General features: G+C 39.8%; 3 protein-coding genes across 3 annotated transcripts; 2 read left to right on the plus strand and 1 right to left on the minus strand.

The window, feature by feature from the left end:
• Window positions 1-1,129: 1,129 nt before the first annotated feature.
• On the minus strand, window positions 1,130-4,545 carry mcee (methylmalonyl CoA epimerase). Its single transcript, XM_006780274.3, has 3 exons — window positions 4,462-4,545; window positions 2,413-2,753; window positions 1,130-1,437 (listed from the first exon to the last, which is right to left on the minus strand). Exons 1-3 carry the CDS (start codon window positions 4,487-4,489, stop codon window positions 1,285-1,287), a joined length of 522 nt encoding a protein of 173 aa, XP_006780337.2. The 5' UTR covers window positions 4,490-4,545; the 3' UTR covers window positions 1,130-1,284.
• mphosph10 (M-phase phosphoprotein 10 (U3 small nucleolar ribonucleoprotein)) lies at window positions 4,519-13,966 on the plus strand. Its single transcript, XM_006780275.2, has 11 exons — window positions 4,519-4,668; window positions 6,361-7,036; window positions 7,126-7,298; window positions 7,383-7,548; window positions 8,660-8,801; window positions 8,929-8,996; window positions 9,090-9,227; window positions 9,326-9,436; window positions 9,660-9,767; window positions 9,847-10,077; window positions 13,694-13,966. Exons 1-11 carry the CDS (start codon window positions 4,583-4,585, stop codon window positions 13,841-13,843), a joined length of 2,049 nt encoding a protein of 682 aa, XP_006780338.2. The 5' UTR covers window positions 4,519-4,582; the 3' UTR covers window positions 13,844-13,966.
• Window positions 13,967-14,953: 987 nt separating this feature from the next.
• ist1 (IST1 factor associated with ESCRT-III) lies at window positions 14,954-19,967 on the plus strand. Its single transcript, XM_006780276.3, has 10 exons — window positions 14,954-15,061; window positions 15,620-15,720; window positions 15,825-16,005; window positions 16,083-16,170; window positions 16,274-16,357; window positions 16,459-16,569; window positions 16,662-16,841; window positions 17,686-17,787; window positions 18,288-18,333; window positions 18,850-19,967. Exons 2-10 carry the CDS (start codon window positions 15,633-15,635, stop codon window positions 19,014-19,016), a joined length of 1,047 nt encoding a protein of 348 aa, XP_006780339.2. The 5' UTR covers window positions 14,954-15,061; window positions 15,620-15,632; the 3' UTR covers window positions 19,017-19,967.
• Window positions 19,968-21,391: the final 1,424 nt, after the last annotated feature.

Below are 21,391 nucleotides of genomic sequence, written 5' to 3' on the forward strand. Positions count from 1 at the left end.
TTAGTGAGAAAATCAAACTTATTCCCACCTGAAGCTATCCTACTTCATATGCACCCCCTCTGCAATTTATCAGGAAAACCTGTTCAGCTGCTTGCTACTGTAAATCTTATCAACCAATCACGTGGCAGCAACTTATGTAGACATGGTCAAGATGGCCTGAGGTTCAAACTGAGCATCAGTGACTTTGAACATAATATGGTTGTTGGTGCTCGACGTGGTAGTCTGAGATTTTCATGAGTCGATCTACTCAATTTTCTCTCAAGTTCTCTTTTCTTTAAAGCATAATTGTCTTTATAGACGTTGACATTGATAGTCTGTGTTCTGTATTTATTTAGGTGCTAATTTTATCTTGGCATTTTCCTCTCACATACTTTCTAAATGCACTTCTGTCTACTAGTGAAGTTAAGTAAAGTCTGGATATTTACATTACAACGAATCCTTTAACTATGAATGCTTTAGGAATTTTCTGTGGGTGAAAAAAGTCTTAATGCAAGAGTTCAAAGGAGAATGACCAGAGTGCTAAGGCTGCAATTCACAGGCTCACCAAAACTGAAAAAACATTGCCTTTCAATTTCTGCTTCAGTATTTAGATGGTAGATCAGTATTAGTTGTTCAGACGGCTGGTTTTGTAACAGTGATGGAGAGATTTTATTGGGACACTTTGAGACTCTTTTTACCAATTGAGCATCTTTTAAACACCAGTGTGCCGTCGTCTGATGGCTGCTTACAGCAGGATATCTTACATGTCGCGAAGCTCAAATTATTGCAAATTGTTTTCTTGAACATGACAGTGAGCTGACTGTACTCAAATGGCCTCCAGAGTCACCATCCAGATCTCAGTCCAATAGAGCGCCTTTTGGATGCGGTGGAATGAGAGATTGACGTTGTGGATGAGCTGACAAAAAATGCTATCATGTCAATATGGACCAAAATCTGTGACGAATGATTCCAGCACCTTGTTGAATTCATGCTCTGAACCCAAGAGGAAGTCCAACCCAGTGCTGTATCTAAGAAAGGCACCATTTACTGTATGTCACAAATTAGCAGATATGGGAAATATCAAATTTCTATCACAAACACTTTAGGGGAAGCTGTTAGAACAACACACCGCATACTAATACATCACATGTTATGTACCACATAAAACTTTATTCCATACAAAGAAGAACTGTTTTTCCAAAAGCAGAAGTGCTTTAAGGAACAATCCCCGTTATCACTCTGATCATCAAACTGCCTGGAAAACATGTTAATGGCTCCCCTCAGTCAACAGCAAGATGTGATGCTTCACGCTTCTTCAAGCTCCACCAGCACACCGTCACAGTCTTTAGGATGGAGAAACATGACCGGTTTGCCGTGAGCACCTATCCGCGGCTCCGCCGAAAGCATTCTGATGTTCTTGGTTTTTAGGTCGGCTATCGCAGCGCTAATGTCGTCTACCTGCAGTCATAGGAGGAACAAAACATTATTGTTCAATTCACTTGTTATCATTAGGGTTAAAAATGATCACAACTGAGTGTCAACTCTCATAACACTGCAAACTAACGCACAGGCCCCCCGTGCTGAGTCACATAATTTGGGACAAGCTGTTACTAGATTTATAGGACCAACAACAACACTGACATTTGTTGTCTGACATGAACACATAACACTAACAACAAACTCTGCTACACTCACACAGGCCCTAGATAATTATTCCTAAATACTTTTTAGCTTCGATACATGTAGTAATTATGATTTCTGCAAAAGCTGAACTGCTTTTTTTAAAAGTTATTTTACTTTATGTAATTTAGTAAATTCATAATATTACATTAGGCCATTCTCAGGGTCAGTGATGACAATTACTTTTCAGTTTTTAGTGTTTGAAAATGTTCATTTTTAGATTAATTTGTTAGTTTCCGTCTTTTAAATTATTACCTTATGATGGGTATTTGTAAATTCAGAGTAGATCTTAAAATAAAAACACAAGCAAAGATAATCGTGTGGTCATCCCAGGTCATATCATATGTATTTATATGTACCAAATAGCCATACTACTACACCAATTCACACAACAAATGCAACACAACAGTTTCTTATAAATACCACGTCACAGTCTGAAGAAAAGCATGTTTTCTTTGGGCCCTTCTGACTCACAATCCTCATAAAACATGAGAGAAAGATTTTGCTGCAGCACATCCTCAGAGCAAAAGGAAAATGAATATGAACCAGAAGGCAAGGATTGGCTCATAAAACACTAGTGCAACTAATGCTTTATACCAGTACACTCATTCATTATATACACGTCACAGTAGACGTAGACAAGAGGAAGTACAAAAATGAACAAATTCTGAATTCAGTCTCGTGAACTTGGGGTCAGGTGAACAGAAAAATGAAGCATGTAATAAAAGCTCTCCCCTGTCATCGCCGTCTCACCTCGATACAAATGTGATGCATTCCTCCTGACTTGTTTTTCTGCAAGAAGCCCGAGATGGGGCTCTTCTCTCCGAGAGGATGGAGCAGCTCCAGCTTGGTGTTGCCGAGCTCCACGAACACAGTGTAGACACCATGATCGGGCAGGGGCACCTTCTCACTCACCGTGGCCCCCAGCACGTCCCGATACAGCGCCGTGGCCTTCTCCATGTCTGGGACAGCGATGGCGATGTGGTTAAGCCTGCCCAGCTTCCACAGAGACGCGGGAACACCCTGATGGAGGGGCACCGTTGTTGAATGTGCCCTCCGGAGCACGATGCGAGAGCATCTGGAAACACCTGCCGCTAAATATGAAATTAAAATACAAAGAGATCAGCTGTGTTTGTTGTTTCTACTCGAGTAGCTTTGATGTATGCTATATATTCTGGACCAAGTCCCGAGTTACATTAATGATGTTTAAAGCCTATGCTTCCTGCGCTCCCAAATCTGTTCTCCTTTGTGTGACTGACTGTTGGTTTTAGATCATATAAATAATAAATAGACCAATCTTTACTGTCTGGTGTTCTGTTTGATGCTTGCTGACTTAATGTAAACATGAATACCACAAATTTGTGAAAGAAAGACTTTTCAAATTAAAATGATTAGGCTTCCTACGACCAATCGACAGGGCAATTCCTTAAAGATGACTTTTTAAAGTAAAGTGCTCATACTGAACATAAAATAATACCCTTATTTTGGCTTTTCTGCACCTTACCATTCATTCAACTCAATAAAGTGTTTCATACTTTCAAATGACTTTATTGAGTTATGTTGTAAAATAAACCTACCGTCTCCTTATGAAGACATAGTTTTTTATTTTAAAGCTGAAGTGTCAGGAGTACATATCAATAATCTTTGTTTTATTACTATAAGAGCAGTCTTTTGTTTCCCAGGCCATAATCTTGTTTTTGCCTTCATTGGAGGTCATCTTTGAATTCTTCTCCTAGTCTCAGACAAGGCTTAATCCCTGTCTGGGAAACCTGCTGTTTATGTACTGAACATATACATATAATTAGGTTATTAGGTCAACCCTGTGTTTCAGAGAGTAAATAACAGTACCCATATAATTTTACACACATCTCCTTACCATACAAAAATCTTGGAATAAAATGCTCCAGTGTGAAGTTACTTCATGGTATGGCTTTGGCTTAAGTTAGTAGTTAGGAAGTTAATAGGTACCTTGGCCAAGTATCTCTGTCTGTAAACGCGACAGCTTGAAGTGAATGATAAAACTTTGTAGGGGTGTAGCGTGGGGTCATGTTAACTTGGCTTACATCCACCATGGTCAGCGTAATGATTTATTGGTCACAAATTCACAAAAAGCTTTGTAACTTGGAAACTATCATTCTTATAATTGTCCTGTGTATTGTAAATATGGAGAAAGCAGATTGTGAAGATTTCAAATGTGTCACATTTGACCTGTGACCTCTCCTTCAAGGTCAATTGATTGATCAATTGATAGCCTGATAGACTGAATTGATTGAGGGGTGATAACAATTTACGTGGATCTATTTTATTGGAAAACAAAAGTAAAAACTAGTTTGATCAAAGACTTTTTTCATCTGACATGCATTACTAAACATTTTAGGAACCACTGAAATGAATGCTACACATGTACTATAAAAAATGATACTCAAAATTATGTCAACTATATTCAAATGGGTTTCAACGCGGCAAATAACAAAAGCCTTTTTGCTGCACTACAAACTTCCTAAAGTATATTTGAAAAGACCCAAGAAAATAAATGAATATAGAGAAAATACAATACCACTCCCTTAAAAGTAAATACTGTATACAGACTGAGCTGCCTTGGCGGAGGTTTGCGCTTTTTGAGTGCTTCTGGTTCATGATGTCATGTAAACATTGTTTATGTTCGTCAACTTTGCGGGCTCGTTTAAGCTTCCGAAAAAAATTACAGCTCACTATAACGAATCTTAGCATCATCGTTTATCGTTTGCAAAACAGTGAACTTAATAGCGAATATTTTGTAGCTGAATAATTGTTGACACAGACCTGCAACCTTCAGCACGGCGGACGCCATGTTCGTTCCCCGGAACCAAGAGGCAGGTACAGAGCGGTTTCTCGGTGAGCCTGTTTACGTGCGACACAGACAGCCACACATGTGGGGACAATCATGGCTAGTGGAGATGTTTTAGGTGTTCTGGAAGAGTGTGTAAAGAAAATAAATGCCAACACAGCACAGCCAGAAAACTTCCTCAGGTAAGTGTTTGTTGTTTGCGTTGAGTAATTTTTTTTAATCTTTTGAAGAAGCTGTTAAATATTTTTATAAATTCGCTCCAGCTAGCTGAAGCTAACTGTAGCGTTAGCGCCGCATTAACACATTTACCTGACAACACGTTTATACGTCGAGGTTTTGGTAAGATATAAATGATTAGGCGAGTTTCTCTATTTTGTTTCATGTAGAAACATTTAATCGCTTTATGTTCCTAAAATCAGCTGGCTCACGTCTGCATTTGGGGATTGCTGCACCTTTTAAACAGATCTTCATGGTATGAGCGTATCCAACTGCAGTAACATTTATGCTCATAAAATAAAAGTTAGCTCCTTACTGTAAGCTGTCTGTAGAGCTACGTAAAAAAAAGAAAAGAAAACAAAGATGATGTGCTTGTAATAACTGACGTGTTAGACTACCAACTGCTGTGACACACCAGATGTTTATTCATTGCATATCATGTTTGTCAATCCTGATTTAGACTCAGAAAGTCCACACCTGTTAGAAAATGTAAAACTTCAAATGTCTTGAATGAAGTAAATATCTAGTATATGCATTTGTGCACACAAGTCTGTGTTGCCGTATTTCAAATGGGGGTTAAGACCCCTCACCTCACCAAACAGGAGAAAACTTTTATGAATAAAATGGTGGAGAACCCCTACTGAATTTCCACAATCAGACAGGCAAGTTTTCCCAAACAGAACAGGACTGATTCCACAGGTTTGCCACAGACTGCACATCTCAAAGGCCAGTAGCTGGAGCTGCTTAAGCAGTTTAACAAATAAGCACAATGCTGTTTGGGTGTGGGAGGCCTGGATCACACACAGATAGATAGAGCACAGCTTTTTCTTGAGGATCCCAAAAGTCAGCGTAATACAGGAAAATTGTTAATCAATCCAAATTGTGGCATTTCATTGCTTCTTGGAGTGGCAACTGTAGTAATATATGCCAAATGCTACTGCTGCAGTCATAAAAATGTGATTTTCTCTATCAAATTTTCACTTCATTCTGAGCTACTAAAACAAGAGAAGAAAATTGCTGAAAAGTGGCAAAACGTGCACTTCTAGACTGTATGTTGTATAGTAGTGATCTTAGAGCCAGCCCAAAAACACAGGCCACATCATGACATGGCAACTAAATCAATAATTTGACGGATGAAACAGTCCCATGGGGCAAGTTGCTGCCCCAAGTGGAGGAGTTTAAGCATGAATGAGGGGGGGGGGAGGAGACTGGCAGATGGATTGAAGCGGCATCAGCAGTGATGCGTATACTCTGTCGATTTGTTGTGGTAAAGAGAGAGCTGAGCCTTAAAATGAAGCTTTTGGATTACCGATCGATTTACATTCCTGCCCTCACTTATGGTCACGAGCTCTGGGCAGTGACCGAAAGAACGAGTTTGCGGATGTGATTGCTCCCATCTGGATAAGCTGCAAGAAGTGGCCATGGTGAGGGAAGTCTTCTCTGATTAGACTGCTGCCCCTGCGACCTGAACCCAGATAAGCGGTAGAAGCTGTATGGATGAAACGTAGTGGTTTTGTTTTTGTACCAACACATTAATAAATAAACCACAGACTTTCATCCAATTCAGTTATTTAATAAAAACAACAACAACAAATCTTCCCTCCAATATCGCTTCATAAGACATACCTGACTAATTCTGTGTCTTTTCATCTTTGCAGCCTTCAAGATGAAGTGGCAACAGACTTTACCTCCATCACAAAGACTCTGTATGACCTCCACAAAGCTCAGGAACCTGGACATTATACAGGAAGCCCGCTAGCTGAGCTGGTTGTGGAAAATTTTGATGAAGAACAGATTTGGCAGGAGCTAGAGCTGCAGAACAAAGCCGTACTGAAACACTTTAAAAACGCCATAGATGAGGCTTTAGCAGATGAGACGTTAACTGTGCTGGAGGAAGAGGAGCAGGAAGAGAGTGGTCAAGAAGAAGAAGGAGCATCAGCAGATGATGATGTTGATGATCATGACGATGAAGAAGAAGAAGAGGAGGAACAAGAATTGGAACCACCGAGACGGACAAAGAAAATGGCTGTGGAGGAAGACGATAACACAGAGGATGACTCTGATTTGGATTTTGATGTGGATGCTCTGGAGAAAAAAGAGAAACAGAAGAAGGATACAGGAAGGAAGGCATCCAAAGCAAAGGTGGTGCCCTCTGAGGTTGATGATAAGTTCTTTAAACTGTCAGAGATGGAGGCATTTCTGGATGATATGGACAAGCGCGAGGGAAAGGAGGAGGAAGATGACGTAGACTATTTTCAGGACCTGCCCTCAGATGAGGATGATGATCTTGACCTAGAGCAAATCATTTCCACCAAAAAGCAAAAGAAAAATACCGTATGTATCTTATCACACATTTTCCACTCATTTTGCCTCCCGATAGTTCAAACGACAGCAAATATGTTGATTGTTCTTTATACCAACAGGTGAAGAGCTCCAGGAATCTCAAGTACAAGGACTTCTTTGACACCGTGGACAGCGAACCAGCTAAAACAGATGACCCGTCAGATGGAGAGGATGACAGCGTGGATGAAAGCCAGGAGGAAGGTGAAGAAGTAATAGATGACGACTATGATGGCGAAGAGGAGGGTGATGATGAGTAAGTGCAATCAAAAATGATAAAAACGTGCAGTTATGTGTGGGAGACGTCAATTTCACCATGTTCGTGTCTGCACTTTGGCAGGGAAGAGGAGAGGGGTCGGTCTAGGTCGTCTCATAAGAAAGTGACCTTTAATCTCTCGGATGATGAAGACAGCGAGGGAGAGGATGTGGAGGACATTTTGGGAGGAAAAGCCAAAGGCTCAGCCAAGTCTGAAGCAAAGTCATCGTTTGAGAAACGGCAAGAAAAGGTAAATGAAATGCAACTGAAACGAGGTTTTAGATGTCACTGGTTTGATTAACATATCCAACACAGCAACTTGGAGCAAGTTTTTTTTAATTTAATTCCAATTTATCCCTGTTTGACTTAAGAGGATGCAGCTGTAAGCCCTCCAGAATAATAAAAAGCAAAATAAGTGTTAAATCACAAGAGGACTGAGGGTGTACTCACACTAAGTGTGGTTGTCTTGTACCGTGCTTGCTCTTTCATGCACTTAAAACTCTTAAAAGTGCTCTTGTAGAGCACAGTTCATGATTCTAGGATGCATGTGTCCTCTCACATGTGTTATAGATGTATTTAAAAGGCCCCATTAAACTTGCATTCTTTTGAATGGCCCCCAGGTGGCATAGTTGTGGTTGCAGAAAGACTTAAAATCCTATTCAAGTCTACAAGTAAATGAACCTCTGTAAACACTTTGCTGATTAATTTTGGTCATTGTGTTTGTCAGAAAGGAGAATTATCCAGGTTATGCTCATTGGCTTGTGATTGACAGCTTATTAGGCGATTTACTTGTGGTTTCACAGTCAGATCCACCCCTCATCTCATCTGGTTTTAAAACACTGAGATGGCAAGGGTGAAAACTCTCATTTCGAAGTATCAGGAGTTCAGAAACCAGTGAATGATGATGTAGTAGTTGCATCCATCTGTATCAGGCCTGAGTTGAACTAAACAGTGGCGAGCAGCGATCACACTTCACAAATGAACTAGAATTTGGGGGTTCAGGCACGGTACTGATTACTTTGTGCGAGTACACTCTTTAAATCTGCCGGAGTGCTAATACCACTTTTTGTTTGTTTGTTTGTTTATTTGTTTTGAAATCATAAATTTCAGATTCTTGCACTATAGGTGATCCTATAGTGTAAATTTCCCAACGTATCACATTATTGAACGGCGTCCTTCACTCTCATTGGTAGTTGCTTCAGAGTGGAGATTCGTTTAACTCCTTACCTGCCTCCTTTGATTTAATGTCTCACCTGTACCTGAAGGAGCACAGGTCATGGGTATCCAACATTGACCCAACAGGGCTGATTTTTAGTTCACTGTTGGTGACTGTGCAGTTCTGCATTTGCTGTAACCTGCAGATGTCCCAGAAGATTGAAGAGCTAGAGAAAGCAGCTTTAGCAGAGAAACCCTGGCAGCTGTCCGGAGAAGTAACTGCACAGACCCGTCCTGAAAACAGCATGCTGGAGGAAGACGTGGCGTTTGAGCAGACGTCCAGGACGGGTTAGTGTCCACCCAGCACCTCCCAAACTCCCACTCTGTTTGCTGCAATGGCTATGCTTTAGTTTGAATAATTAATACCAGCCTTATTATGTCAAATCAGAGTAAAATTTCTCTTTTGTTTTTTCAGCCCCTGCAATCACAGAAGAAACTACACTACAGCTGGAAGACATCATCAAACAGAGAATTAAAGACCAAGTTAGTAACAGTAACCAGTATTTTTTTATTATTATTAATTTTTTATATTATTATAATGAATAACTTAGTTACTTATACTTGTGTTTCTGGAAGGCCTTCGATGACGTGGTTCGCAAAGAGAAGCCTAAGGAGGAGGCATTTGAGTACAAGAAGAGGCTCACGTTGGACCATGAGAAGAGCAAGCAGAGTTTAGCAGAAATCTATGAGCAAGAATATCTCAAGCAGAATCAGGTTTGACTTTTTTTCTTGTTTTCATTAGAACTTTGACACATATGAAGCATTGCCTCAAATATTCATTGTATTGTTATTATTTTCTTTTGTAATTTCAGCAAAAAACGGAGGAGGAGGAGAACCCAGGCCATGTAGAAATTCAGAAGCTTATGGACACACTCTTCCTAAAGTTGGATGCTCTTTCCAACTTCCACTTCACACCTAAGCCGGTGAATTTTTCCTGCTAGCAGTGACTAAAACTAGATAGTCTGCAGTTTCTCAGGTGTATGGTTCTTTAAAAACCTGTCCCAACGTGATTGTAGTCTTTAATTTAAGCTGTAATTATCATTGGATAAACAGCTGATAAACTGAATGTATATTTACACAGTGCTGTACTGTGAAAGGTAAAAGGTTTCTGATTCATTTTGTATTCATGTTTGCTTTTGTCCATAGCCTGTTCCTGAGGTCAAAGTGGTGTCTAATTTGCCATCCATTACAATGGAGGAGGTGGCTCCTATCAGCACTAGTGATGCTACGCTACTCGCACCAGAAGAAATCAAGGTTAGTCTTCAATCAATGTACAGATGTCCATTATTTTCATATGAGGATTTTGTCTAACAATCCTCTCCTCCAACCAAAGGAGAAGAACAAAGCGGGAGATTTGCTGGGAGCGACAGAGAAGACATTAACAGACAAGAAACGTGAGAGGCGCAACAAAAAGAAGGTTAAGCGACTGAAGATCAAAGAGAAGGAAAAGAAACAGAAACTTAAAGAGGCCAATAAAACCGAGGAGAACAAAAAGCCATCGAAGGCTCAAGTGACAGAAACCCTCAAGAAAGTCACAAAAGGAGGCAAAGCGGCGATACTCAAGGTGAGTGCCTGATCTTGCTTCACTCTGCTGCTCTCGGTAGGAAATTGTCATCAACCTGCTCAGAGTTCTGTCAGATCATCGTTAGAAATGTTTGGAAGTGCTTTAAAGATGCACACAGGAGAAAGTAATCATTATTCATATGATACGACTAAGTCTAAATATCACTAAACACCAGTGTGATGCTTTTTTTTTTTTTTTTTTTTAAACAAAGTGTATACACAATGAAGTTGATAAAAAACAATTACTTTTTTTTAAGCATGAATAATAATAATTTCATTACACTCACTGGCTACTTTATTAGGTACAGATTTCTAGTACCTAGTCTTTGTTGGACAAATTCAACGAAGTGCTGGAGACACAACAAACAACAACAACAGATTTTGCTCCATGTTGACATGACAGCGTGACACATTTTCTGCAGATTTGTTGGTTGTCAACACAAAGTTCTTTATTTGCAGAACATTTCTACAAGAAAGATAAGTTAATTTATTTTTTGGACCATAAGGCGCATTAACCCTCTGGGGTCGCCGGACGCGCCGGCGCGTCAAAATCACATGACAACTTTAAGACGACAAGGCTACAAGATGCAGAACGTCAGATTCTCCATTTCAACTTGGGTCGAAAGTGCGGACTTCAAACTATACACCAGTTTTTGAATTGTGTCGATGGGTCATGTAAAACCAGAGTTATGATAAAAAATACACGCGATGTTTTTTTTCTGAACAAAACAGTGGTGTTTACAGCGGGAAGGACGGTAAAAACGTCGTTTTCTACAGACATCGCTAGCAAACACTCTCTGCTTGCGAGTGAAAAAAGAAAAAGAAAAAACACCCCTTCACTATTGGTGTTAGAGTTTACCATGTCAGCCAATCAAAAAAAATGATATGGCAACATGTGACATTTGGTTGTTTAGGGAGAAGGGGAAGTTTTTAGGAGTGACGTCCGCGACTGAAAGCGGGCAAGCGAAAGACAGAGAGAGAGTGAGTTTTCATATGTGAGACATTAGTGACGTTTGGCGTGTTTGGAGGCTGTAGTTAGTGTGTTGTGTAGTTATTGTCTTGTATTGTGTGTCAGTTAGCCTGCTGAATTTCACATTTTCTCCAAAAAAAAGCCGTCAAAGGCAGATTCCAGTGTAAACGCTGTTCCCACATGGAAAACTGGACTAATGCACCTCCTGCTGTCAGACCTGCAGGGTTTAGGCCTGTGGTGTTCTCCTCTGTCTTATACTGAACACAAACTACATTTTTTGGACTGGCACAAATAATTTGTGTACCTTCTTATTTGATGCAGCACAGCTGATTGTTCTGTAAATAGATTTAAATGGTTATATAAAAAACGCCTGAGGCCTTGGCTGCATTTTTAGGTAAATAGTACCATATAACTTTGTTGTTTGCAAAACTTGTGCATAGTTTTTAGAAATGTACAATTTCTATTTGCATTTCAAGTTATGAAAATGATTCGTTAAACATGTTTGTGGGTTTTACAGTAAAAAATATAACTTTTTTCTACTCGGGTTTTGAATTTTTTGTCTGAATTTAGATCAACTGTGCTAATATAGTATACCAAAATGAAAAAATAACTCAAATTTCAGATATTTGAGGTTGTGCTGAAAATAATGATACCAAACAAGGCAAGAAAAACATATTTTAAAGGTGAAATATAGAGGTAAAATCAAAAGTAGTCAAAAACGGCCAATTATACCCTGGACCCCAGAGGGTTAAGCGAAACCAAACAGTCTGATAAGTCAAACTTTACTCAACTCACTCTTCTTGCTTCCTCCACTTCTGTGTCATTGATTCATTAATGTTGAATTCTCTCGCAGCTGCTCTATTCCCATGTTCTACTGCGTGACTGATAGAGTTTGAAATCTGTATCATAATCATGTCTCTTAACAGGTGCCTTATAGGGTCCATATAGACACACAATACAGTAATATTATGTTGAAGTACGGTATGTATTACTCCTGACTCCTGACTACGGTAGCCGTAATGCTCCACCAATCTTATCAAGCGGTGCGGCTTTGTAGCTTACCAAAGTCGTACTAAAGCATTTTAAAAGATTTTTGAGCGCCGTGTACCACATAAAATCAGTTTGCGGCCAGGAAGCACAACCAGAATTCATACATAAGGTGCACTTTTGAGGAAATTAAAGGATTTTAAGTGTGCCTTATAGTCAGAAAAATACGGTACTGATAAAGTTATTGTGCTTAAGGTGCTTCACTGACATCATCTGAGAGGTTCTGCCCTTGACTACCTCAGATTGGTTTAGACCATGATTTGGGCATAATGTGGTCTGCTGTTGGCCACACAGAGACTTTCAGAGTTGTGGAGACTTTTTTTTGTTTGTAACTCGAACGCCTGGTCGCACCGGTGCGACCTAGGATGTTTTTTTTTAGTCACACCATTGAGAAATTAGGTCACATTTATGACCAAATTGGTCACACTCTAGAGCCCTGTTTCATGTTGTTTATAACCAGCCACGCAACCATCATTGTGTTGCAGCAGAAATCAAGACTCATAAGACGAGACAACATTTTTACAATGTTCTGTGGTTCAATTTTCCTGAGCCTCTGAAAACTGCAGCCTCAGTTTCATGTTCGTACCGGAGCAGCACCCAGTGTGATCTTCTGCTGCTTCAAAGTTAAACGAGTTGTGCGTTCAGAGATGCTCTTCTGCATACCTTAAGCCCCTTTTTCCATTAGTATCTACATGGATCGACTTACCACTGTTTGCCACAACTTGACTGGGATCGACTGGTTTTCCAATACAATCGAGTACCACCTAATGTGTGTGGTCATTGTCATAACAACATGGCCAAGCGTTCTGTAATTAGTTTGAGACGTGAACCCTACAACAAAGGTGGATGTCGAGGCAAGAATATACCTGCTACTCAGTCTGTGGCTTTTCGTCAGATCGGGAGGCACCGGCATTATTTGTAGCCATTTCCCTCCTAGCTGGGTTTAAAAAATGGCAGTTTTGATTTTCTTGAATGAGATAATCTAATGACTCATGGAGTCACCCCCTGACAGGCCAATCTGTGGCATGTAGTCTGACGATGTCACACTTTAGTACCTGCTTGTATCACTGGAAAACTGTGGCGAACTGTTGCAAGTCGATCTGAGTAGGTACCAATGGAAACGGGGCTTTAGTGGTAGCGAGCAGTTCTGTGAGTTACTGTTGCCTCCCTACCAGTTCGTTATCCTCTTACATCAACATGCCATTTTCACACACTACTGCTGACTGGATATTTTGATCTTATTCGGACTATTCTCTGTAATACTAGACATTGTTTGGGGAAAATCCCAGTAGATCAGCAGCTTCAGAATATTCTCAGAATCAACGACTGTGTCACGTTCAAAGTCAGCTGTGTTCCTCATTCTGATGCACAGTTTGAACTTCAGCAGGTTGCGCTCTGTAGATTAACTCATGTTTTAACTATGTAGTGCCATCACAGACTGGGTAATCTATTTTTAGCAAACAATTAGTCAGCCTTTTCCGCTTCTCAGACACACCACATCTTTAAGGAAGGCTTTTGTTGTAAACATTACAGAAATTCCTACTTTATGCTGCAGATGTTCCTGACGTGACTTTACTAACCAATTGTTCCTCTGTTTCAGGACGAGGGGAAGGACAAGGCTCTGCGGTCCTCTCAAGCGTTCTTCTCTCAGCTGCAGGACCAGGTCAAAAGTCAGATCAAAAGTGCAAAGGACCAGCCTACAAAGAAGAAGAAAAACAAAGAGGTTTCTGTTAGCAAACTCAAGTTATAATAGCTGTGATGGTTTGTTAGGGATTAGCAATGATTTATTGTATATATTTTTATGAAAATGCAAAATAAATGCTATGTCTGAAATTCTTGTAACATTTTGATTAAAAAAAATCAGGTTTACAGATGTGCTGGTGTTCTGTTTGGTTTTTGCTCATTTCCCATATCCCTCTGTATGAATAGAGACCCCACCACATGGCTTTAGACGGTCCTCTGAATATTAAGCCATTTTCTAAGGGAGTCTTATCTCTTGACACTCTTATAAAATGTAAGCTAGTGATCCTCTGAATCATTCTGGGCAGACAACTGGGTATTGTGCTCACTCTGTAGTGTGGGAACTATGCGGATAATAATAAAATAGCCTCTAAACCTTGAATAAAGTAGGTACTTCTCTCACTAATGAATATTAATTGATATCTTTTTGTAAAGACTGTATTTATAGATCAAAGACATGTAATTTCCCAGACTGGAAAAGATCAATTTCACAGTGAAAAGCAGCTCTCAGCAATTCTTATATTGATCATTTTAATTATTAACCAATCGTGTCTGTAGATTAGTCTGTGTATTTTTAACATGTTTGTAGTTGTTTCGGCTTCCTAGTTATTTATTTCATTTAAATCTATGGTACAATGTTTACTTGGATACATAACTTTGAGGTTTATTTCATTTAATTTATGCTGTGATAAACCACAGATTTGAAACAGACTGCTTCATCTTGATAATATATTCATACCCCCTAGTCCCTAAACCCACCTTTGTCGTCCCCCCCCCCCCCTAATTTTATCAACTGGGTTATCCCACAATTAAATTATTTCAAGCAAAGGAAAAAAACAAACATTGTAATTAGCCTCCACCTAGCTTAACCTCTGTTAACTATTAACTTTTGGAGTAGTCTGTGTTAGGTAGCATTTAAACTCATTGATTTACCCTGTACTGTGGACAGCTGCGGTATTTCTAAAATAGCATACAAACTGTTTTATTTATATATTTATCTATAAAAAGAAGTATTAGGGCCACATTTAAAAAAAGGAAAGGAAAGGAAAAGGTAACGTCATCGGCTGACAACTGGGTTACACCTGCACCTGTTGATTTGATTCGGACAGCAACCCCGCCCCTGGGTTATTCCCCATGACGTCACTGGAGATAATCACGGAAGTGAAGTGAGCGACGAAACAAGACAGACTCAAATAAGTTGGTGTGTGCGCTCGACTTGTATTTACAGGTAAGCTTCTGGCATTTTTTGTTAAACTATTTCGAAACTCTCTGAATTCTTAAAGTCTTTCAGTATATTTGACTTGGTTTTGTTGACGTTAAACGACGGTGCTAGGTCGGTAGCTAGCACAAACGATAACAGAAGACTGCTAACAAAGCAAAGGCTGTAGCTAGCAGATTTGTTCACACAAGCACCGGCTCGTGTTTTTAAAAATGAATGATTGTAAGGTTAATGGATAAAACGGTACTGGACACGATAAGACGGTATCGTTTAAAGTAGCATGGCTGGCCTTCTTGTTACCTGTTCTCGGCGTCAAGCTAAAGCTAATGTTTTGAGTCGTTAGTAGTTTAATACTTTGTGTTGGTAACTAACTTAATGTTTATTCCCGACCTTGTTTACGTGTGTGTTTGTGTTGTGTGTCGCGTGAATGTGCGGAGTCATTGTGTTACGATGGGTTGGTCATGCTCACATGATTGAGTGACTCACTGGATCAGAGATGGTATAGAAGTTAGATGGGCTCCATAGGTCGTCTTCACTTATTTCCCCTCTCCTCTCTCCTGTCCAAAGGCTGTCCGTCATCATGCTGGGAGGAGGTTTCAAATCAGAGAGGCTGAGAGTCAACCTCCGACTGGTCATCAACCGACTCAAACTCCTTGAGAAAAAGAAAAGTGAGTCACCGTGCTGCTCTCCAATAGCTGAAGTGGCTCTTTATTTGTAAAGTAGTTCTAATGTTTTTTTTTCCTTTTCCCATATTGCCAAATTTAACATAAAGCTGAGCTTGCTCAGAAGGCCAGGAAAGAGATTGCAGATTACCTGTCATCAGGTAAGGATGAGCGGGCACGGATCCGTGTGGAGCACATCATCAGAGAGGACTATCTGGTTGAAGCCATGGAGATCTTAGAGCTTTACTGTGACCTGCTGTTGACTCGCTTTGGCCTCATTCAGTCCATGAAGTGAGTACTGAGCATTGAAAATTCCTTACCTTCAGTGTCTGTCCTCGTTAACACGGTTGCTGTTTACCCATTATTAGAGAACTAGATCCAGGCTTACAGGAAGCAGTGTCCACTCTCATCTGGGCAGCTCCTCGTCTGCAGTCAGAGGTGTCTGAGCTAAAAATTGTAAGTTCTATCTAAAAAGTTGTCTCCAGTGATAATAAACACTTGGTATTTACATCTATTCCTTTCAAGTCAGTATTGACAATCTTGTTTCTAAAATCTTCAGGTGTCTGAACAGCTGTGTGCAAAATATAGCAAGGAGTACGGCAAGCTATGCAGGACAAACCAGATTGGCACAGTCAACGACAGGGTAATTTTTTTCCCAGTGACAGTCCACAAGCTTGTATAGGAATGTATGAACCTTTTGTCTAGTGTGCTCTTAGCGACATCTAATCAAATATCTGATTTCAGCTGATGCACAAACTGAGTGTTGAGGCTCCTCCCAAGATCTTGGTCGAGCGCTACTTGATAGAGATCGCAAAGAACTACAATGTCCCCTATGAACCTGACGCCATGGTCCGGGTAAGCAGCAAAGAATCTGTTGTTACTCAATGTGAAAGTTGGAAATTTTGCCCTCTGTTTGTTTATTTACCATCCGCTACTTCTCCGGATAGCCTGAGGTGTGTACTGGGGAGGAGGCAGACCTGATTGATGTCAACAATGACAGGAAGTTTGGAGGAGGAGGTGGTGGAGGATTCACAGCTCCTCTAGTTCCTGGAATCCATATGCCTATGCCCATGCCTATGGCTATGCCAATGCCAACAGCTTTCAACTATCCACCTCCCAATGGAGCTGTAAGAGTTTCCTTTTAAAGACGATGATTTAGTTGAATAATATTGTGTTGCTTTTTACTTTCTGTTACAGATTTAACGTGAACAACATTTCACTGATATTAAAACAAAACACTTTTCTAACTTTGCCTTGTAATAACGTTATGCTCATTTTCAGGATATTGCTACATGTGTATCTGGATGGAATTTTGTTTTTGGTTCTCAGAACATCTAAAGAAATTAGCAAAGCAGTAATTTGTTACCACTGGCAGTGACCCCTCAGCTTTTCATCCATTTCTGAAAGGCATAGATGGCATAGAACATTTACACCACTTGTTCTAAAGAAAAATGTATGTTTTGTTACATTTTAACAGTATGAAAAGCCCTTCACAGCTGCTTCTGACTTTTGAAGCATGTTGTTTTGAGGATGATTTAATGGCAGTAAGATCACCAGGATGAAATAGATTCTAGTTTGTTGTATTTACTTTGTATGAGAACTATACACTATACTGATAAAAGTACTGGGCCACCTACACCTATGGGAATCAATGAAGACCCATATCATGAAGCTCCTGGCACGCAGTTTTTGGGCTGATGTTAATGCCAGATGTTAGAACTCTATAGTTATTGAGTCAGCAGCCTTAGTGACTCATTTAACAGCCTGACTTGTTACACTGGTAACATTGTATTACAGTACCAGTTCAATGACAGTGAATGACCCATTCATTCACAAATGTTCACAAAAGGGGTATGGCCCAATACTTTTGACCTTGTAGTGTAATGTGTACAACAGTTAGCTACCTTTCTCAAACTTGTTTGACCTTTTTTTTTTTCTTTTTTTCCCCCTTTTTATTTTGCTTACCCCCAGGAACCGTTTCATGCACCCGTTGGAACCTACAACAGCTTCCAGCCCCCCATGGGAGGAGGGCAGCCACCTCAGTTGCCCACTTCTCCCCCTACATACGAGTCTGTAAGTCTGTACGACTGAACCCTTCCCCTCCATCCATGCCCCCTTCATGTTTCCAAAGATGGACAGACGGACAGGGCAGGGAACCACTCAGGGAAGAACTGTTTATTCGGCTTGCTTACAGTTCTGCCTGTCCTCCATACTTTAACATTATTTGTCAGAGTTGGCCCAGATTCAGGTTCATCTGCACGGATGTAGGTAGCATGAAATTTGCCAACTTTAACCTACTAACTATGACCTGATCAGCTTTTCTTAGCGGGACTGAAAGAAGCGATAACTGAGGCCCTTTACCAAAAATCATGTTTAGTGTTGCACACTAAAGATGATGGCTTCCATTTTTCCTTTCCTTTCCTTTTTTTTTTTTTTTGGTTTGTTTTTGCATCTGCCTTTTTGAAATGAAGTATTAATCAAAATCTTATTAATACTAACAAATATATGTATATATTTGTTTTTGTTTTTAAATATGGGGATGAGTTCATCACAAACACATTTGTTTGTTTCAGATTGACGACCTAACTGAAAAACCTTCTGTTCCTTCCCAGGCCGTAGGTGAGTTCTGTCAACAATCAGCAGCAGTTAAATGATGAGGGGGGAATAGTTTGTTTTCTTATTGTCAGCGAATCAACTGAAATAACTATAACCCACATTGTGCCAGTTAGTCTTGAATAGTATTTAAATCTTTTAACTCTACCCACATGAAATAATTTTTTAAAACATTTCATATATATACGTAACTCTTTGACAAAATTATCTTGTAATTTATTGTGCAAATTAAGCATTATTAGCATGCCAGTGTGCTTGTTGGAAGCAGATTTGCTGCTTTGATGTGTATTTGCTGCAGAAGGATGGTGAGGCACATACTAATGAAAGCAAAGGTTACAGAGTGCAGCTCACAGGTGGGGGAGGTCTGTGGAACAGACCTCGTTTGTTTATTTATTTTAATCTGTCTTGTTTGCAGTAGATTTTAACAAGGTGGGAAAATAAAGTAGGGTAGGACTTAAGTTATCCATAAAATGCTCACCTGCCAAACATTTTCCTAAATAATTAATGCCTGTTACTCTCCAGGTCCTGCTCCTTCGGCTCAGATTTATGACAACAACGCTCTTCCAGAACTCCCATCTGTTCCTGACACACTCCCAACATCCTCCTTGGGCAGAAGCAACACCACCTCGGATGACATTGACTTTGATGATTTGACGCGGCGCTTTGAGGAGCTGAAGAAAAAGACCTAAATGCTTTAACCTGATATACATAAACAGGCCTGTGTCACCTACACAGCTCAGAACAGGAAATAGAAATTGTTCAAGGCTCTGAATCAGATTTGGATAGCTCTCCTCCCTCTTTCTTGGTGAAGTAATTTTACACAAATATTAAACATACATGTAATCTATTACCTCATTTATATAGCTGTGACCAGCTAATGAGAGAGAGTACTTTTAAGCGCCACATGTTTTCATTTCTTCTATTTGGCACGTTGGATAAAATCTTAAACAATCATGTTCACCCCTTCTCGCTCCTTATTTAAAATCGCACTGAAGTTTAACCTTTTCCATTTGTCTGTGTGGTAATTAATATGTTCACATGTAGATCTTAAGTGTTGATTTTCCTGAAGGTTTTGGGTTTGATTGATATTTATAGTACATGCCTTTATTCTACTTTGGACACCCTGTCGCTGTGATCTTTGCCACTGTGTCGCTCAGTCCCGTCTCAGACCAGTTTGACAGGTATAGCGGGCTGCGCCGCCTCGGTGGCGAACAAGCTTTTACGCATTAAAATCGCCATTTAGTTTCCAAAGTGAGGCTCCAACAGTCAGTGAGGTTTTTCTCAGCTGTACAGGGACACATAGAAGCCATATTTTCAGTGTGTTACGCAGTTTTTCTCACTGTGGGATTGTTAAATACTCATCATTACCAAGCTTCTTAAACTTCAAGGTGTATTTGTATCAGAAAAATTGTATGGTTTCAAACCTTTTCCGTTTGAGGGTGATGGGACACAGATGTAACATCACAACATGTATGGAAATCTGTAATATAAAACACTTACAGCAATATAGGTAGACTTATGTACATGAATGATTTAACTGTATAGGAAAAGGAGTTTGGCAGCCGGGAGTTGTTCAATATTTGACAAATCTGTTTTATATACACTATCTCCAAATAAAGTTTTCTTTTTGCCCTTTTGAATGTCAGTTTTACAAAATACCTGCACTTTTTTTATGACTGAACAAACAAATTTGCAATTAAAATCCTGGCAGGCGAAAGCAGCCAGACAGCAAACTGATTTGATTAGATGTAAAGTTTGAGAGCAGAGGAAAAAGTTTGTGCCATTGTGATCTTGTGCATGGATCTTGTACTGTATGTTCACCACTCCATTTGCCTTACCTTTCACCTCTCATCCGAGGCCTTGCCAGTCTGTTTTAGGATTAAGCATCTGTTATCCACCAAGACTGGACACATAATGCGTTTTTCAGTTTCTAGTTGACCTTATTTGCGTTACACTCCACAGATTGAGTTTTAATTTGCTTGATAGATTTAAAAAAATCTGTACAGGCACTAGAGGTAGATGTTTCTAATTATTGTAATAAGTGTAGTGAGAGGTTTTTTGTTATTGTTCCTGTAACCTGACTACACCGGGCTCTGCTTGCATGGCAAATAGACGGTGGCCTTGAATAATATGACTCAGCGCTTTGAAAAGCTTCCCCACTGGGTTATACGTGCAGTTAATTAATAGTTTTACATGAGCTGGGAAAAACGGAGAGATAATTAACACTACAGAACTGTGATCTGCTCACTGTCTTTTCTATGTTGGATTGTTCTTTCATGTTAAACTTTAAGACACAAAATAGTGTCTTGTTGCAAAAAATAGTTCCCCTCCCCCCCAAACAATGTATACTACAATAACAATTTAATAAAAGACTATTTGGAACTGGAAAGCTTGTAAGGTCTGCACATAATTTTCCATCAATTTTTCTTTTTAAACAACCTGTAATGCTCAAGGGTAACCAGCAGAGGTCCCTAATGTTAAGGGAAAGCTCTGAAAGGGAAATCATTTTTTCAATGATGTAAAACATACTGCGATTTAAGTTAATGTGAAACTAACCTCTTTACATAATGGATCCTTTCAGTTATCGCAACAGTCTTGCATGAAGTCATAATTGACCCATTTTCTGTTTGACACTTGTGATCAATACAGGTGTGAGTTAAGAGCGACTCAATCATGTGAAAACTCATCCTGTTAAGTTTTAGTGATCATTTGGCTTTGGACAGTCTTTGTGGACTCTCCCCTTTGTTCTATCTTTGAGTTTCTAAAAGTAGGATGAGAGGCAGAGCCTTCAGGTATCAGGCCTCACCCCAGCTCTCAGTTTGGATTTGGGAAAGAGATTAGGCTTAAAATTTTCCTTTTTCCTAAAGTTCATGTTTTCTCTTTCATAGTTTGTTTTATCTGTGTCTCCCTATCGTCTCCTTTTTACCTTTTCTCTTTTGCCTCCCTGAGCCTGCTTATCCTGGAGGTTTCTTCCTGTTGAAAGGGAGTTCTTCCTCCCCACTGTTGTCTAGTCCTAATTATAGGCTTGTTGTTGGTTTTCTATCTAATATTGTAGGATCTTTAC

The sequence above is a fragment of the Neolamprologus brichardi genome, chromosome 1 (genome assembly GCF_056152115.1).
Source record: "Neolamprologus brichardi isolate AB-2024 chromosome 1, ASM5615211v1, whole genome shotgun sequence".
Lineage (NCBI taxonomy): Eukaryota > Metazoa > Chordata > Actinopteri > Cichliformes > Cichlidae > Neolamprologus > Neolamprologus brichardi.

What these genes read in the sequence shown, in the direction of transcription:
- mphosph10 (XM_006780275.2), top strand. Translation starts at nt 4,583, where the DNA reads ATGGCTAGTGGAGATGTTTTAGGTGTTCTGGAAGAGTGTGTAAAGAAA. An exon ending in CAGCCAGAAAACTTCCTCAG is followed by an intron (nt 4,669 to 6,360) that starts GTAAGTGTTTGT and finishes TCATCTTTGCAG; the next exon opens with CCTTCAAGATGAAGTGGCAA. An exon ending in GAAGAGGAGGGTGATGATGA is followed by an intron (nt 7,299 to 7,382) that starts GTAAGTGCAATC and finishes GCACTTTGGCAG; the next exon opens with GGAAGAGGAGAGGGGTCGGT.
- mcee (XM_006780274.3), bottom strand. Translation starts at nt 4,489, where the DNA reads ATGGCGTCCGCCGTGCTGAAGGTTGCAG. An exon ending in CGCCGTGCTGAAGGTTGCAG is followed by an intron (nt 2,754 to 4,461) that starts GTCTGTGTCAAC and finishes TTTCATATTTAG; the next exon opens with CGGCAGGTGTTTCCAGATGC. An exon ending in TGCATCACATTTGTATCGAG is followed by an intron (nt 1,438 to 2,412) that starts GTGAGACGGCGA and finishes CTATGACTGCAG; the next exon opens with GTAGACGACATTAGCGCTGC.
- ist1 (XM_006780276.3), top strand. Translation starts at nt 15,633, where the DNA reads ATGCTGGGAGGAGGTTTCAAATCAGAGAGGCTGAGAGTCAACCTCCGA. An exon ending in ACTCCTTGAGAAAAAGAAAA is followed by an intron (nt 15,721 to 15,824) that starts GTGAGTCACCGT and finishes TTTAACATAAAG; the next exon opens with CTGAGCTTGCTCAGAAGGCC. An exon ending in TGTTCCTTCCCAGGCCGTAG is followed by an intron (nt 18,334 to 18,849) that starts GTGAGTTCTGTC and finishes GTTACTCTCCAG; the next exon opens with GTCCTGCTCCTTCGGCTCAG.